Source organism: Lissotriton vulgaris, chromosome 2_1, assembly GCF_964263255.1.
Source record: "Lissotriton vulgaris chromosome 2_1, aLisVul1.2, whole genome shotgun sequence".
Taxonomy (NCBI): domain Eukaryota; kingdom Metazoa; phylum Chordata; class Amphibia; order Caudata; family Salamandridae; genus Lissotriton; species Lissotriton vulgaris.
Genome location: NC_141687.1, coordinates 977,714,628 through 977,733,459, shown reverse-complemented (window position 1 = coordinate 977,733,459; position 18,832 = coordinate 977,714,628). Strand labels below are relative to the sequence as shown.

The 18,832-nt window shown below is 42.4% G+C and overlaps 1 protein-coding gene across 1 annotated transcript in view; it reads right to left on the bottom strand.

Moving 5' to 3' along the window:
- Positions 1-18,832, bottom strand: part of CSMD2 (CUB and Sushi multiple domains 2) — a 1,651,801-nt gene that overhangs the window by 543,110 nt on the left and 1,089,859 nt on the right. Inside the window, exon 11 of the mRNA XM_086956548.1 lies at positions 7,469-7,572. Coding sequence (XP_086812674.1) covers positions 7,469-7,572 — 104 coding nt within the window. The remainder of the gene's footprint in view (positions 1-7,468; positions 7,573-18,832) is intronic.

Sequence of the window (18,832 nt, the reverse complement as noted above, 5' to 3'; positions counted from 1 at the left end):
GTCTGGGGTTGCTATACTGATTCACAATCAAGTGCAGCTTCAGACACTGTTCCACAGTCCCATGCTCTAGACGAAAGCCATACGGACACAGGGTCATAATATTATTAAGAATAGTCCAAGACCGTAAACTATTTAAAATGACCCTCCCCTGAATATTTACTGCTCTGTCGATAAGAGAATTTGTCTGATAACATTGCGGTAGCCCACGGTCCCCTTTTTTAAAAATTGGGGCAATTATTGATAGTGATCAAGAGCTCGGAACCCTGCTACACAAGGAGTTATTGAACAAAATTGTGAGCAAAGGATCCCAGATTTTAATGATATACCTAGAAATGTCCATGGTATCCCATCTGGACAGGGAGCTTTGCCACCTGAGCTCTGCCTAAAAGCTTCCTCCACTTCCAAAAGAGGAGGAGAATTTTCCAAATGAGCCTGCAACAAATAGTTTTGTGTCTTATGCTCTGATAGCTGATGAATAGTGGAAAAGTTCTTAACCCACTCCAAACCAGATATATTATGGACTTAAAGTGGATTAGATCAAACATCCCTCTGGCAGATTTTTTAACAGTATCCCAGAGCACTTTGATGTTATTTTGATTGCTGCCAGATCCAACTGTTCCCAGTACTTTTAGTCAATACATTCTTCCTCTCCTTAATAGTTCATTTATAGACCATCCTAGCCTTCCGAACCGCACCAATATCTCTAGGGCACCCAGAGAAAGCCTTTCTTAAAAGGCAATTTGCCGCAGAACAATGCTTGTCAAACCAATGTGCGCAATCTTCAGCTGGTCAAAGGACATTTCATCAAGCAGCTCCAAATAAATAAGCTCAAATGATGATATTGTGCAAATAAAACTTCTCCAATATCCTCACCCAAACAACTCATAAATGATTCTTTAGCAGAAGACTAAGAATAGCCTTTAGGTCCTTCAGATAGCAGACCAATCGGAGACCATCTCTGGAATACTGAGTAATTTCAATCACACTGAAGGCAGTTTGTCCCTGCCCATGGGGAAAACCCCTTCAATAGACAATGCGTTGTGATCCCCCCCATTGGGTTTCTCTAATCAAACATTTGGAGAGTCACTGAAGCAAGTTCCTCTGGGCGAATATATAACAAATCGTAGACATTCGCCACGCCCCTAGAAGTGGATATAGTAGGTCCTTCACTCTGAAAAAAAATCTAGTAAATCCACAAGATCAAGTGAGACTATGAAATTCCTCAACTCTCTCCCTCTAGTTTCTAGAGGAGCAATTTCAGTAGCAGAGCCCTTGAACCTCAGCTCTTCATGCTGAACCCGAAGTTTGGCATTAAAATCCCCACTAAGCAAAAATCTAGGTTGGAATGTATTGCCAGACTCAATTGGTTTCAAGCTCAGTATACAATGAAAACATTCCCCAAAAAGATGATAAAGGAATTAGCAAAATCATTATTGTAAAAGTTAACTAAATAACAGTAAAAAGAACTCAAACTATCTTTAATAAGCAGAGTCTGGTAAGTGAGGCTAACCGAACCAAGAGTTAACACTTTAACCCAGAGATTCAATTTTACCCATACAGAAAGACCACCTCCAGCTCTCCCATGAGTGGAAGGAAGAGCACGGCACAAGCAACAGGAGAAACACCTACATGAAACTGGTGTGCTATCCCAGGCTTCTTGCAAAATATCAAAATCAAATTTGTTAATAAAGTCTAGCCAATCTGGAATTATAATCTTATCTTTAAACCCAGCTACATTTCACCTCACAACAGAAAAAGAATAGATAGACCCTACATATACTGCACCAAACCCCTTCTCCACACTTACTGCCTCTTTAGATACATTTAAAGACATGTTTCCGATCTAAGACTGAGGGAGTCCGCCGACTTCAGATAAAACATCAAACCAGTTCCCTAATGAGACATTAGACTGATCATTATTGGAAACAAACTAGGTAACAGATGAGCCAGATGGGTGTGGAGCTAATTTCACCCCTAAGTATCCACCACCCTTTTCCTGTAAGGCACCATTACCTGCAGATTACCAAATGGCACAGACGAAAAGAGGGGTTTATAGAAATATTCAAGTGGGACAGGGACTGGAGAGCTCCTGGAGACACACAGGCTCATAGTCCCAAGCAATATGGACTAAAGCACAGATGATGATTTAAAGTTAATATTGATACTGTCTCCTTTAATAGTGATTAGACCATGACCAATCCTTCCGATCCTTTGGATTATCACAATCTCATCGGAAAGGGGGAAAGAAAAACCTCTATGGTGAACTAACCAGTCCAAAACCTTGCTGCACAGCTCCCCAAATGATTTGTCCTGGTTCCTCCATAAGGGATGGAACTCCAGTCAAGACCGCTGCATAAGGACAATAGGCAGGGGAAAGATTTAAAATGGTCTGATTTGGGAGCAAATTTGGGACCCTTGCCTCAGGTTTCCCTTAAGAGCATCCGCAGAGACCTGGTGGGCCTGAGATGTTGTATGAACATGGTCTTTAGATAGTAAAATCTCCCCGACCATTATCGAGTGTTTTTTCACCGGGTAACTTTGAAAACTGGGTAGGAGCAACATTGCTGTTTAAAATGTCCTGTTTAAAGTCTTTATTAAGTAAAGGTCGCTGCACCAAAGAGTTGGGTTACAATATCTCCTAAATGGTCTAACACAGATGAAAATTCAGCTGGTAAGACTTCCTTGATTTTTATAATACAGTCTTCCATAAAGCGATGGCGCAACAGGTATTATGTAAGGGTAGAGAGCCAACTGCCTCCAAAGCCTGGGGTATTGACACAAACCGCCATTGCAGAACTATTTGCCTGTGTGGTTGTGTCAATCACATCATGCTGCAGGCCCCGCTTAGGCCTTTTCCCTTTGGCAGACATCATATGGGCGGCCCTTTCCACCTGCGGGGTGTCCGGATCTGAAATGAGAGCAGAGGAACATAGCAAAGTACCCAATGGTGTATTGTTCACTGGCATCGGGTTAATGCATGAATACAGGGATAGCAAAGGCTAGGCCAAGAGTGGGCTCGTCTGCGCCCATACGATAGACCCCGGCATAACCAAAGAAACACCCCCATTCACAGAATCTATCTGTGCAATAAACCGTATAGTCTACGTTTATACAATGCACAGCGATGATAGGCACATCATGCAGTATACAGCAATGACATACTTTTATGCCTCGAAATACTGCCTTGACGATTTCATCAATGAATGTTAGCCTTAATAGGTAACACATCCTAAGTACAGTCATGATGAGCTCTGCTCGTCCAGCGTATGGCCATCATTGGGGTGTCTTATTCAAGTGTAGCCATGAGAATCTATTCCGATCCAATCTAATCAATGGTTGGCTGTTCTCGTTCAACATAAAGAAGTGAAAGACACTTCTCATACAAAAAATGATGTGATCATCACTTGTAAACAATGTACCTCCATGATAGGCACTTCGCCATGATGAGGTCCTAATTGCTTACTGCCATGGTGGATATTACCCACGTGAACAACCATTCTGCCCTAATCTTTTACACTATGACACATTAAAGTTACTTAGAGAGCACTGCATTGACCTTTGATGTTTGTCTTTTGGCACAAAGATAACTTGTACTGCATCTGCTCTTCTTCAAACAACGAATGATGAAATACCCCTTCCCCTCTGGCTAAAGAGATTTAGGCAGAAAGTAAAGTAATACAAATTGCCTCTGGCGTTCAGGGCCTCCTGATGTAGGGATTGTGAATCATGAATGCAAATTTTAAATCCCTGTTCCTTTTAATTAGGAGCCAGTGGAGCACCTGGAAATCAGGTATTATATGGTATCAGGTAAATCAATACCTACCCTGATGCACTAAGCAGTCTCTGAAGTATGTATGTCATATATTTCTGGCTTTGATACTGTTTAAAAAAATCAGACCTTGATAATATGATTTCAAGTGCTACCTGCACATGGTCCAGAAAACGTGTGCATCTACATATCTTCCTAGTAGAATCTATTGTCATCAATAATGATGTTGCCATCTGATATACATCAATAATGTGCACACTTACTCAGTTTTACAGTCATAGGGGTATGCGATAATCCTTTTAAAAGACAGTGGGCTTATCGGACCCCTGAATATGAAGACTGGATCATCTCATCCACTGTAACATGTTAACATTATGTTTGCTTTGCTGTACAGCAGTGATGAGCTCTTCTCAAACAATGCACTGTTAGTAGCAATGTACAATCGTGGCATGCTAATCCGTTCCCTTGCACAGCTAAAACTGTCTGTAATCGCCCAATGCAGAACCGGGTGGACCCTTCACTACAATGGTTTTTTTCTATTAAAATGTTAAGGTGCCACAGTGTATAGCATTCAAGGAAGAGGCAATTGGGGTGTTTCCTATCATCTGTAAATACATCCCGGGAACTAGCCATCCAAAGTGCAACAAGAATGGCTCTTTCTCCCAAAGTACAATCATAAAAATGTTTTCTCATCCAACGTACAGTCATCATGGTCTCTTGTCATATGGTTCGATTGTGATGGGCTCCTGCCTTGCAATATTCAGACACAGTGGGCTATTGACATCCATGTACAACTACAATGAGCTCCTTCATCTATTGTACATCCATGGTGGGGTTGGCATCTAATGTACAGCGACGATGGGTTGTCGATGCACTGCAGAGCAATAATGGGAATTTTTGATCCTATGTTTAATCGAATGCACGCCAATTATAGGCTGTCCATCTAATGTAAAACTACAATGGATTATTTCCCTCCATTGTAAATACATTATAGTTTAGTGGGCTCTTCATCCAATATGCACCCATCGTGGCCATTTCTCATAAATTGTTCAGCCACAATACTCTCTCGTTTCATGGAAAGACAGTACTGTATATTCCAATCCAGCTCCACCTCCACCTCTATCAATCCCATGCGCAATGCTCAGGACACTGAACTATAGATCTCCAATATTCAAGGATATCATACAGAGCCATACGTTGAATAAAGATAATACACAATGCCATGTGTAATTGTCTTTCGGATATAGTGACACATCTTTAAATTACCATATGTCCCTTATGGGGCAGCGCCTAATATCTGCACCCACTGTAAACGTTTTTTCTCCCAATCTTCTAAGTATCCATGGAAATAAAAACCTTAAAAAAAAGATGGCAGCATATGAAACACAAAGCCAGGGGAAGACCTACTAATTTAGACTGACATAAAGGGTGACAAGGCAAAAGAGAAGAAATTAAGTGAGCGCACACGGTATCAGAAGAAAAGTTGCATTTAAGAGACAAATACAGGCTTTGCTGCTCCATGAGCTATCAATATTGAAAGGGCAGCCACCCTACCGCTTTCTGGATACCAGGCAGCCAGTTACAAATGCTGCCTATTCTTCACCGCTGTGCCATATGCACTGACCCCCCTTATTCAACGGCGATTTCTGTATGCGCGAGACTCCCGCAAGAATGAAGCGATCTATCCCCCGGGAGCCTTGGACGTGACACCCTACAACAGGATCGTGGTAAACACGTTAACCGCATCGCAGGACTTGCCAAGCAGAGGTTGGCGGATCCGTGGGGAGAAATTACTTTCAGTGACACATGTGATTTATGATGCGATTTCTTTAACTTTATTCACATCCTTTGCCAGGCGCTTTGCACTTCCACATCAGTGTATGACCATGAAAGTAAATTAAATCAAATACTCCTCATTCTACTGCGAATCCTGTCAAGAGCCAGATCCAACTCTAAAATAGTAGGTTGCTGGAAAGTAGCCCACACTGCACATTTGGAAAACCACAAATCTATTCATAGATCAGAATCGTACTGCTCTTTTGAAGAACAAGAATACATAAACTGCTGTGCAACATTTGGTCTCCTCTCTTGCAGCTTGGTTATGCTGTCTAGTATCAGAACTGAGGGTAGGGTTGATTTCCAATAACTGACTTCCCTTAGAAATGTGGTCCTGCTTAACATTCGTCTCCGACTTCCCCAAAACACCCACGTCTAAGAGGCCGTTGTCGCGGATGGGTTCCGATATAGGCGGTGACCGGCAGCTCAGTGCATCTAGTTACATTATATAAAATTCCATAGTACAAACTCCTTGGTTCTCGGACACTCAACCTGCAAGAAGATTTTGACCTATTCATTTAATTTTCCAGAGGAGATCATAGGCCTTAAAAAAGTGACAGTTTGTTTCGGCAGAAGCGAGTTGTTGGCAGTGATGTTGGGACATGATGTGCAAGATTCATAAGCCAGTTGAAGGAACCTATGCTGCAAAGAGTGCCATACAATATGCCCCTCTTGCTTCTAGGATATTTTTAATACCTGTACTTTTCCATGGACAATAGGGTTATATTATTTTCCTGTCTAGCATCGCAATGTGCCTCAGGCAAACTCCTGCTTTAGGGTCAGCTTTCTAAATGATGATGTGGTTGTCAGGCTGCTGCACTCTGGGACAATGACAATGTGTTCTACTACGTCTCTGGTACACAGAATGTTGACACATCAACCCACCTCTCGTCATGACACTTTTAACATGTATGGTTCTACCAAGTAAGGTTAAGTTGATGGAGCAGTTTGTTGTAGAGAAGATTGGGTCCACACAGGTTCATGATATGCTGTACTCCATGCCCCATGTCTGGTTAAATACTCCGTTCCATGTGATATTGTACAGTATCATTAATACAGTTACCATCCGCGACAACAGCACTGCAGAGATGCGGTGGTTCACTGACGATGTATTAACAGACAAACAGCAGGAGCTCCTGTGTTGCCATAGTGAGGCTCAGCCTGCCATCATCCGCACAAGCCTCAATTAAAGTAAGCTTATGATTGATGATGTTACTACCTCAAATGGCATCCCGAGAGATATTTATGTACAGATGTGAGTTAACGCACTTCCAACTGCTACCTGCCCTGTAGTGTATAAGTCAATTAACCATAAAGTATAACAAAGAACGTTGAAGATAATTTCAATGCTCCGAAGGTTACAGAGCCAAATATCTCAAGATAAATGTAGTATCAACATATGGATTTGCTGAGTGGGTTAAAATCTGCTATGTAACAGGCAGGTAGCGGATGAGTTTGTCTACCTGTTATTATGTTTAGGAAATGGAACACAATAAAGGTACAGTTTTTCTAACCAAATATTAATAATCACTGCAAGTGTGAAACCAGAAAAGAGAACGGTGTAAGAGGCAGGTCTTGAGGGACAAGAAGATAAACAAAGTTGCCGTAGAAATGGATTTTAAAGGATTTTTAGGCCGGCATACTTCTCTCCCCACACTAACTCCATTATGTTCAGCCGTACTTAAGAGAAGTGAGTGTCTAACACAGACAATATATATTTTATATTACAGCTCTAAGCTCACACTCTCTTTCATGATTCTGGGGGATCTACACCTTTTCCTTATACTATCAGTGTCATCTGCTTTCAGTGCAGTAATTGTATCCCACAGTTGTGTTGTGTCAGGTCACAATTCCTATACTTACACATATAGCACTGTCTTCTGGTCTGAGACCTGGCCTCCTTCGCCAATGGTGAGTGTGTCATACCCCCTCTCCAATTCAAATTCTTCAAAGGTGAGTTTGATGACCTGCGACAAAAGAACAGATGTGAGTGTGGACTTCAACCGCCATAACCAAGGACTGGAGAACTCACCAATTATATTGTCGGTGAAAGTTAATTTGTCATCTATGAATGCCTACATTTAGTTAATAGCAGATGTTTTGAAAAAAATAATGCCCAAAATTAAAAAGGGACTAATGTGATTGAGACAATTAGATGAAAGGATTGGATTCAGAAAAATGTCTCAGTAAAATTTTGATGCCACATACAGTGTTATAGCGTGGTCACTAGTGGAATTTCGTGGAAATCTTATTTCACAAATGGGCCTGTAGGAACGGTTAAAATAGACTTTAACCCAATATAAAATTAAAAGAATTAAATTGAACATAAGGGACATTAAAAAGTTGCGCCCAGCACAAACAATGAAAGTGCGGCCTATTATGATGAATGTGCTCTCCCCTGCGCATTCAGGTGAAAAACAGATTGACTGCTTTACAGCCATTCCGTCTTTTCACAGTGCAGGCAGCAACCCGCCTTCACTTTTGAAGTGGAATAAAGATACCCTGGCAGGCAGGTGCAGTCATTGATAGCACCCACCTGCAAGGGGATGTCTGGAGGGTCCATGGTACTCCCTTTTCCCCCACCAGACGGCTGCCATCCGGGGGTGCACTTACAGTGTGTGACCTTCTAGTGCACCTCCTGAGGGCTTCTTTGACTCGCTGCCTGCGTCTGCAATATGGCGCAGGGACAGAATCAATAGGATTCTCTCATTTGCTTGGATTACGTCCCAAGCAAATGAGGAAAGGCCCCCTGCAGATAGCATTGGCGCTTTATGTGCGCCTGTGCTATCTGCTATTACAGAAGGGGGTGAACAAGTGTCTGCTGCCCCTTCTATAACACTTTTGGAGCATGCAAAGCGGGAGCAAATGCTTGTTGCGCCCTGGGGCACTTTCTGTAATACGGCCCAAGATGGTAAACGCCCTGTCTTTCACAATTTAATGTTCGTAGCCAAAAATAGACATGGTGTAAAAATCATACTTGAAATTTTTTTAAACTCAACAAAAAATATGGCTGGCCAGCCCTCTCACCTCTACCCAGCAACCTAGAGACTGTAAAATACTGTGAAATGCTCTCACACACCAAAAACACAAATATGCTGCAAAAATTTCTTTTGTAATGTCTTTTAATTTATTTATTAAACATATTTGTATAACATACTTTGCCACAAGGACAACGGAGAGCTTCACAAGTAACAAGGAAACAGTAAATACAATAATGGCATGGAAGGTTGATAGTATGGCAAGAAACGACTGATCGCTCTCAAAGTTTCCCTTTCAAGCCAAAGTTTTCTCAAGGATATTCTGACCCAGCCCTTCTTCCAACTGAATAAGCGGCACCGTCAATCTTTTTTTTAAATAGATATGGTTTAGAAGCAATCTACACTTCCTAAACTAAATACCTTCTTATAATTCAGCCATATTTATATATTCTTTATAGTTTGCAAATAATCCTGAAATCAGTATCAGTTCATCGGGATGAAGGAAAAGCTGCACATTCAAGACCACCTTTTCACTGCAGCAACATCAGGATGCCCACTTCACCCCAAGAAAGTACATTTGCATTACAATGTGGAAGGCTGTTCATGTCCAGGCACTGTGTACCCTGTGCTGCATAGTTGCAAAGAGCCAGGCAGAGGGGAGCTGTTTCTAAAACATCGAGGTTGGCCAGTCTTTTGCCAAATAATGGTACTAGCTGATATCTTTGGGTCACTCTATCAATGAGTCACATGATCTGGCCAGCATAAGTTATCTCTCGGTGACCATCCCCTCAAATTACAAGTCTTTGCTATAGCTCTCAAAGCAGACCTCACTTTCTTGATTAAAAGCTTTCCATTGGGCAGAAGATATGTTGCTGTGACAATACTAACTTTGCGCTCTCTGAGAGACCTGCACTGGCTCCCCGTCAGCAAGAGGATCACGTTCAGACTCCTCACCCACGCACACAAGGCCCTCCACGACCTGGGCCCCAAGTACCTCAACGACCGCCTGACCTTCTACACGCCCACCCGCCAGCTACGGTCGTCCAACCACGCCCTCGCCACCGTTCCACGCATCCGCCGAGCTACCGCCGGTGGAGGATCCTTCTCCTACCTGGCAGCCAAGACATGGAACTCCCTCCCCCCATCCACCTCCGGCTAACCCAGGACCATCTTTCCTTCAGGAAGCAACTCAAGGCCTGGCTCTTCGAGCAGTGACGGCCCCCCTCCCCCAGCGCCTTGAGACCCTTCCGGGTGAGTAGTGCGCTATACAAATGTCATGATTGATTGATTGATTAATACTGATAACCTTTCTTTAATAAAAAAACTTCAAAGTCATGTTTTCTCCTATCGGAACACAGTTGAGATGCCAGATTACAATTGGTAAACTCTCAATATAATGAATCATGTCTTCCTCGTCACCTTGGAAACTTAGATAGTAAGTATGAACTTAAGGTACACCTTAATGCCACATTGGTTATCCCTGTATGGGGGTCTCGTCATTCCCAGTCGATAATCACCAAGAGGACCCCTGTGTCGACTTCTAGTGTCATTAAGCAAAAAATGTTATGCTTGAATGTTTACAGTGGGGGAGTAGGGTGGGGGCAAGGGACAAGGCACATTGTAGTGTAAAGAGGACTCCCAATCATAAACTAGACTTTAACTTCTCATCCCTTTTCCCCATGATTTGCCATACTCATAATCAAACAACAAAGCTGCTCAATGCTTTGGAGTTATTCACGGTGAATATACAGTAAAATAATAATGCTATCGCGATGTTCTTTGGACTATGACAGCATGTCCTACTTAAGGAAGTACTCGGCTGTAATACAAGACATTTTTGATGATGCTAAGGTGTAGGCAACTAAAGTAGTTAATGTGTCAAAGATATGAATCGTGGCACCCTTGTGGCTGACCTTCGTACATCCAGCGCTGATACTTTTCCAACTTGTACGTTTCCATTCTTGCCCCTACAAGGGTATTAGTCTCAATTTGTTGTGACATTGGATAAGGGCAGGAAAATAATAATCTTCCAGTTGTATGCTTCTGTAATAAATCAGAAAATGTCACAGGGTAGACTCTGGTAGCTTCGATCCTCTGCAAGCTGCCCCCAAAGTTCCTGTACTGATGCTTGCATTTACAGAAATGGGCTGTTTGGTCGATGTACATCAACATTCTTGCCAGACATTGAGAAATCTTAAATCCTCTGCTACATCTACGGAGACTGGATATTATGTTGTAATAAAAAACATATCTTGGTGTTGAAAGAATATACAAACATCTTAATAAAATGTCTACAAGTATTTTGGGACAGAACCTGCAGTACACCTGCAAGGTTACAAACCAATAACTTAACACCCCTATATAATCAATGCAGCTGACTAGGGCATACTACCAACACAACACTTCATACATAATCAGGTCAATGGGGACAACTTGACCAGGATTGAGTGGAAATATCTCTGAAATCCTTAATATCAGGGTAAGTTCCTATAATTTTCTATTGATGATCTGTGAGACATTTTGATTGACTCTATAGCCGAATCCTCTCCTAGAGCACATACTCAACTTCCTTATTAACCAACCACTTAGTCTACAATGTTTTATTATCACCTTAGTGTGAAGGGAATGGGTGCAAAAACATAACAAAGGACAACTGTCCGCCTGGTTGTTAGGACACCCCTCATTAAGGTACTGCATCTCAAACAAAATGTTGGAGCCACCTGACACATTCACCATCCAAGATCCTTGTTCACTGTTAATAAAGTTGGCATCAGATTTTCCGAATTCTGCGGTGAGTAAGGCTTCAATTGAACATGCCAAGTAAACAGCCTTATACATGGCCAGGCCCACAGTATCATAAAAACTTGCTAACAGAGAGACAATGTGCCTCCACCATCTACCAAAGGCGGTTAGGTTGGTTTATGTACCTTTGTACTCCTTTCTATTGTGGGAAGTCCATCCCAACTCCCATGTGCCATCCTGTAAAGAGCTAAAAGGAATTCCAGCACCTGGACTGGCCAACAATAGTTTCTTGTGACCCTTTATGAGCTTCGTCAGAGTTTCCTGCAACCGTGTCTCTTGGGGGTATTACTAAGTGGTTTATTGTTTCTAAACCCATTAGTACTAAGTCAGCAAATACCAGACTAGCTAACTCCTGTACATGATCCGGTTTCACAAGGTGCAGATCTATATCCGGTGAAACCGCTGGCAGGGCCTTTAAGCAAGGGTGCAGCTCTGCCTCAGCAGGACCTCTTCAGCACTGGGGGGGGGTGGGGGGGATTAACACTTGTCTCTGTCATGTTTTGCCCTAGTGTGCTCTTCCTCCACTCCCTAGCTCTGTACCTGGGCCGAAACCTCATAAAGCAGGTGCTAAATGTCGGTGGAATCCTGGGAACATGGAATGTCATGTGGGAAAGGGTCAAGTATTCCTTGGTTCAGTTGATATTTAAAACTCCTCATGGGATAACTTGTGAGGTCCTTGTTTGATGCAGGAATGCTGGCCAGAATCAGATATTCCAACCACCCAGTATCCCTACACCAAATAATGGACCACTTCTAATGAGGTCTCAAGTGTCATTCACTGTTGAAGATATAAATAGTGTATGTATAAGCCAGTCATCCAGTTAAGACTGGATTTACATTGCTTCGATATGAAACTCAGTTTCCATAGTTTTTGTGAAAACATGTGGTACCGCTCTGAGGCTGAACTATGCACCGCTTAAACTGAAACGAATAAATCTGTATCGCAAACTGGAGATGTTCATGTTAAGGGGTTATATTTTGATACTGTAATAATCATACTTGTGTGCTACAGATTTTAGAAAGACATCTGGTTTATCCAAAGACAGAATTTTCAGAAGTGTTTCCTTATTGAAACAAATCCCCAATTTGTTGGGGTGTTTAAAATCCTGCATTAAATAAAGACCTTCTCTTAAAACAGAAATTTCCAAGAAACATTTTGAGTTTCTTTCCTGTGCTGGAAACTGGCTGATGGACATCTTCTCTCATGGTAAGGGTGTTCAATGTCTGTCCATTATGTCCACATTTATTCTATATGCTATGGCTAGTTACTAATTATTTTAATGACTTACAACTTAACTCAATGTATGCCAATAAATCTTCTGTAGATGTTGAAAACTTCTAGAACAGATCAGGCCCTCATTGACTCATTGATGACTCCTGGTGGCTAACCACGCTAGGAACAGCACCGACACCCACCGACCATGCACGCAACCTGGGAATCATCCTCGACTCCTTCCTCTCCATGTCAAAGCAAGTCAACTCCGTCTCATGCTACAAAACCCTTGCATGCTCCACAGGATCTAAAAGTGGATCCCCACCGAAACAAGAAGAACTGTGACCCAGGTCCTCGTCAGCAGCAGGCTGGACTACGGTAACGCACTCTAGGCAGGTATCTCGGGCAAACACCTGCGACGACTGCAACGCATCCAAAACGCCTCCGCTCGACTGATCCTCAACGTCCCACGTCACAGCCACTTCACCCCCCACCTCAGAGACCTACACTGGCTCCCCGTCGAACAGAGAATCACCTTCAAGCTACTCACCAACGCACAAAAAGCCCTCCACAACACCGGACCTGCCTACCTCAATGGCCGACTCAGCTTCTAAACCCCCAACCGCAAGCTCCGGTCCACCAGCTTCGCCCTCGCCGTTGTCCCCCGCATCCAACGAATGACCGCCGGCAGCAGATCCTTCTCCTTCCTCGCAGCCAAGACCTGGAACACCCTCCCCACCCACCTACGGCAGACCCAAGACCCAAGCAGTAGCAACACCCCCTGCCGTTAGCGCCTTGAGACTCTCGCGGGTAAGTAGTGCGCTTTATAAATAAAATGATTGATTGATAGATTGATTGATTGACCTTAATTGGAAACCCCAGCTTTGTCACATCTTGCAATGTTGTTTTTATTACTGGACTATGGTGCCAATTATCAGATTGATGGAATTGGTGGACTTGTAAACATAATCTAATACCTCTTCTCCATGACCAAAATTATCAAGGCATACCAAATCAATGTTTCTAAATTCAGAACAGCTTGGAAATCCTATTGCCTACTTAGGGCATTTTGGTGTCCAGCTCAGTATAGTCAGAAGTGATGTTGCTGTCAAGATGGCTTGATGGGAGAAAGCCTGGAGTCATTATCCAGTGGTGAATTAAGGGACAGTCAAATTATGTGTCGATGTCTGTGCACCTCCATTAATGATCCTAAGTACCAAGATCTGGACAAATGACGTCTTGTTGAGCTGGATTTACCTGGAAAGAGGATTTACATACCTCTTCTTACAAAATGCAAACATCATGTCACCAAATGTAGGTAACCTGATTCATTTCTGGCCTAAGATGTAACAAATATTATTGACTGGCTTCAGTCATTCAAACACTGATAGATCTATTCCTCTTGTTTGCTACTTTTATGTTATCAATCAACATTGTAAATTTCCATGTACCAAGAAAAATATCAAAACATTTGGCAGACTGGTACATTACTGTTCAGATGCCAGAGCAGACAGTTTTCTCACTCATTGAGGCATAAAATATTGGGAAGTCCCATAGCTGAAATCTTTCGACCTACAAAACCAGTAGGACGAAGCAACAACAAATATGTGGGTGAAAAAGACAGGTATGAAAGATTAGGCATGAGTTATGGATTGAAGGAAAAATTACTAACTTGAAAGAGAAAAGAGGAGCAAGAGGAAAACAGGAACAGGCAAGTGGAAAGACAATAAAATATTGTTGGAGTCAATTAGAGTTTAGAGTGTGCAGATACCCGGCAAAATAGAGCGCATGAGCTGTTCACAAACTTTGGAGTTCACTTATCCTGTATAGAGGTGGGGAAGTGCTGGGTTTTAGCAGTAAAGCCACATCCGGCTCTGCCTTTGGAAACTTCTGACCAAGTGGTTCATCTGCAACAGGATCATTGGGTCACACGGGAAGTAGTACTTGCCCAACACCAATGGGTTTCCTTCCCAGAACCATCATAAGAGACAAAGCTGTTCCAGGGCAGGAAAAACAGTCAATGGTCCTGATGTGCTGGGAAAGAATTTCCCTCTGCCTAATCTGTATCCACTGCACCAGAAATGCACTTAAAACAATTAAACCTGCCAGCTTGGCAGAGATCACCAATATCGTGAGCAGTCCTATGTCACACAAGAGATGGAGGGTTTTCGCCAACCGAGAGGGTCTTAGCGGCCTACCGGTCCTGAAGATTTAAGTGAAGTAGAAGAAAGAAGGATAAAAATTGAGTGTCACTGGAAGAGATAGAAAAGAAGAGAGAGGGAACAAAAACTAGTAAATGATCAAATTAGACTGAGGAATTCCATGATGACCTTCACTGACAGATGGGACAACACATAGGTCTTTTACAATTCGGTCAATGTTCTCATTAATGCGATCCTATAGGGTTTGTTAACTGTGGCCTTTTACATCTCTCCTAATATGCTGAACAAGATGGAGTCCACCGAGGTCAAATGATTTTTCCCACTTTTATTAGGATTCAACTTAGGCATTAAATGTTGCAGCTTTGGTCCTCATGCTTTGTCCTTTAATTCATTTAGACAGAAGCTACCACTGTTGACTGGAACTCGGTCATGAGTGTTCCCTATCTTGGTTCTCATTAGATTCATGCCATCTCTTCTTGCAGGGGGATGGACCTAAGGATGGTAGAAAATATCAATGTAAGATTGGCCAATATGTTTTTTTGGTTTTGCTAAGTCCCGTGCCCCAGCATAGCATGAACAAAACAAATGTTAGGGTCAAATATAGGAGTTATTGTGACACTTTCACTGCTATCACTATTTTACAGCCTCGAGCAACTCACTCAATCTTCACTGTCCCACCCACAAGCATTTAATGCCTGTACAAGCAGCTCCACAATGCAGAAAATCTTAACCCCAGCCACGGAAGGACCTACATTGCAGTCCAAATTAAATTTCCAAATAGTATTTGTAGGATAGGATCAGCATAGAGAGTGCAGTTATGGTAAAAACAAAAGGAAAGAAGCTGAAGCTGTGCGCAAGAGGGTCTTAAAGAGGATTAGACATACCTAAACAGTATAAGTACATAAGAGCAACAAGGATATTATCAGTAGTTGTGGTGTCGGGGAAGGGATATTAAGTGTGTAAAGATTAATACAATGAAGAAGATTCACTACAAATATTTTACCAGAAACGTTCAAGTGCAGGTGAAGGGTCTTTCTTATCTTCCTTTGAATATCATGTGCAGATGTATCATCCTGAGCAGAGACCACCAGAGGGATCGGAGATCTCTACTTGCACTTGGTAATGCAAATATCACATTCAAGCAGATGTCTTCAGTATTTGGTATTTCTGACAAGCAAAATCACGGTCTAGTTCAAAATTGTTGAACAAGCAGCTAGTTAATAATTAATACCGCCCAGCAGGCGTGAAGGTACTAATGGGACAGCATTGATTGCAATGGTTAATAAACTAACTGTCGGGGAAAGCGATGGACCGGGGGAACTATAAAGTGTAGGTGATAAAACACAACATGAGCAAGGAGAATAGCAATGTCAGCTTTTCAAAGACTTCCATGGGACAATTAACTCATTCCAAAAAGTGACATCTAGGAATTGAGATTTTCTAAGCTTTCCAAATTCCACTCTTGCCTGGTCTTCCTCCCTTGCCAAAGGCGCCTCTTGACTTCTTACCATGGTTTCTTTATATTGGCAAATTACAAGGTTTTTTTTTGTATTGTTGTCTGTCCTTTTAGTTATGTTTTGGTATTTAAAACATAAATTAAAAAAGGCATTGTTATTTACAATGCCAATAGCTTAATCTTGCGTAACTGAGAGACCTATTGCATTATAAATGCTTGTTTTAAAAGCGCTGCAAAGCTACCAAATGCGCTGGCGGCTTCTCGCCGCATGGAGCCCAGAGCACTGCAAGAGTTCATTGCACCTACACAGGAGGTTGCCACGATCAGAGATAAGGTGTGTGTGTGTGTGTGGGGGGGGGGGCATAGCAAAGGGGTGTTCAAATGAGCTGCTGAGGTCCCCTGCACGCTTTACAGTTTTGTACTCATGGGGGGGTTTCTACAGTATGCGCAGATGAGAAGTGAGCGCATAGTATGTGCACAGTCTGTTGTCGCTTCACTTAAAGACGGGAGGGGTCACTGTCCACGCCAAGCCCTAGAAACACAAGGACCGGCCCAAGTATGTCTGCTAATAGCGCATAGAGGCGATTTGTTCAGCCCCAAGCGCTAGAGAAGTAAAGCCACTCTTTTGCCACACTTTCTTTATTATTTGATATTTTTCTCTGGAATCCCAAAACTACATAGTATTCTTCAATAAAACCTAACGAAAACGACTGGGGATCTTTGCCTTTACTGCCCACTTCCGCCATATGATTTGTTGCGATGCAATAACTTTTCATGTGTGCACCGTAAGAAGGAAAAAGGAACGAAGAGCCGATCCTGCGACGAATCTATGCTGTTGAGTTCATTTGTTGTCTAGTTTGGCGGGGTGGTGGGGATTCTTATTCGATAGGAGGTATGTAAACGTTTTCACATCAAAGCATTATGTGCTGCACTTCCTGGTGAACATTTCACAGGATCTACCACCTAAAAAGTATAATGATTAAAGAGGTAGGAGTGAAAAAAAACATGATTGATCCACGTGGGTCTCTACGCACTTACTGTTTGTTCCTTGCAGACCTATCTGACACTGGCGCTATTGAAGCCACCTGCTCTTTTTATGGACAAAACATCCCTGAGCATATTCTTGGGTAATTTCTCTTCTTTGAGCCATATTCTGCAAGTTGCAGCTGATTCACAAAATATAAAAACCAATGAAAAACAAGACATCGATTTTAAGCACATCATGTGTGAACTTTTAGAGGCCTGTGTCCAAAAGAAGAACTGTTTATAACAACTGTAATTAAGTAGCGTGTTCAACATTTCAAAGGGAAGTATTAAGCCGAGTTTAAATAATTCAGCAAGGATATTGTTTTTAAAAAAATGTTTTACTTTAGCTTCCTTCATCTCTTAGTTAGGAAGAGGAGAAATTGATATGAGCATCATCTTCAATGTATTTGGGTTCCTTATATCTTGTGATTGTACCCCCGCCCCCTTACTCAGGCCCTATAATACAACTAAACCACTTAAAAAAGAAAAGAAAAACTCCATCAACCAATAAAAAATACTAGAATAAATTTAATGAAATTTAATGAAAACACAAGGACGCTCAAATAATTACACTCATAATATAGGTGCCTCTAACGTGGCTCAAATCAGAGATTACACTATTTTTTGACTATGTATTGTGTTTATTGTTATTTGTTTAATTGTCTCTGCCACTGTTGTTTGGATTTCACATTTGGTTATGTTGTTTGAGTGTATATTGATAGTGTAATTATTTGAGCTCCCTTGTGTTTTCATTAAATTTCATTACATTTATTCTAGTATTTTTTATGTATTGGTTTTTTTGTGACGTGACACTCACAGGTTTTTTCCTTTATACTCTCCTTGGTTGATGGAGTTTTTCTTTTCTTTTTTAAGTGGTTTAGTTTGATTGTATAGCTCAAGAACCTCTGTTAGGATTATAGAGTTTGTTATCCCTGGTTCTTGTTCTAGGGTTGCCCTTGTGGTTTGTAAACCCTTACTCAGGCCAGCATCATTGTTGCTGCACTTTAACGCTGTGGAGAGTGTATGTGGCTACCCTGCACTTCACTCCCTGCTATACTACTGAGCAGGGTTCCCGGCGCAGCACTGCACTTCAAGCTGTTCTCACCAGAGTTGTGCACCACAGAGCGTGTTCACTGTGTGCAGCGCTGCACTTCAGCCTTGCTCACCAGGGTTGTGCACCACAGATTGGGATACCAGTGCATCCCTACACTTCAAGTTCACTGTGCCACGGTGCACTTCAGGCCTTGCTCACCACCGTTGGGCACTGCAGACCGAGATGTCATCTTAGCGCTGCACTTAAAGCCTTGCTCACCAGGGTTTTATACCACAGAGTGTTCACTGTGCCGGGCTGCACTTCAAGCCTTGCTCACCAGGGTTGTGCACCACAGAGAGTGTTCACTGTGCCATGCTGCACTTCAAGCCTTGCTCACAGTGTTGTGCACCGCAGATCGGGATCCCGGCAAAGTCCTGCACTTTAAGCCGTGCTCATCAGGTTTGTGTACCTCAGAGCTGGATGCCGTCTTAGCACTGCACTTCAAGCCTTGCACACAAGGGCTTTACACCACAGAGCAGGACCCCGGCAGAGCGCTG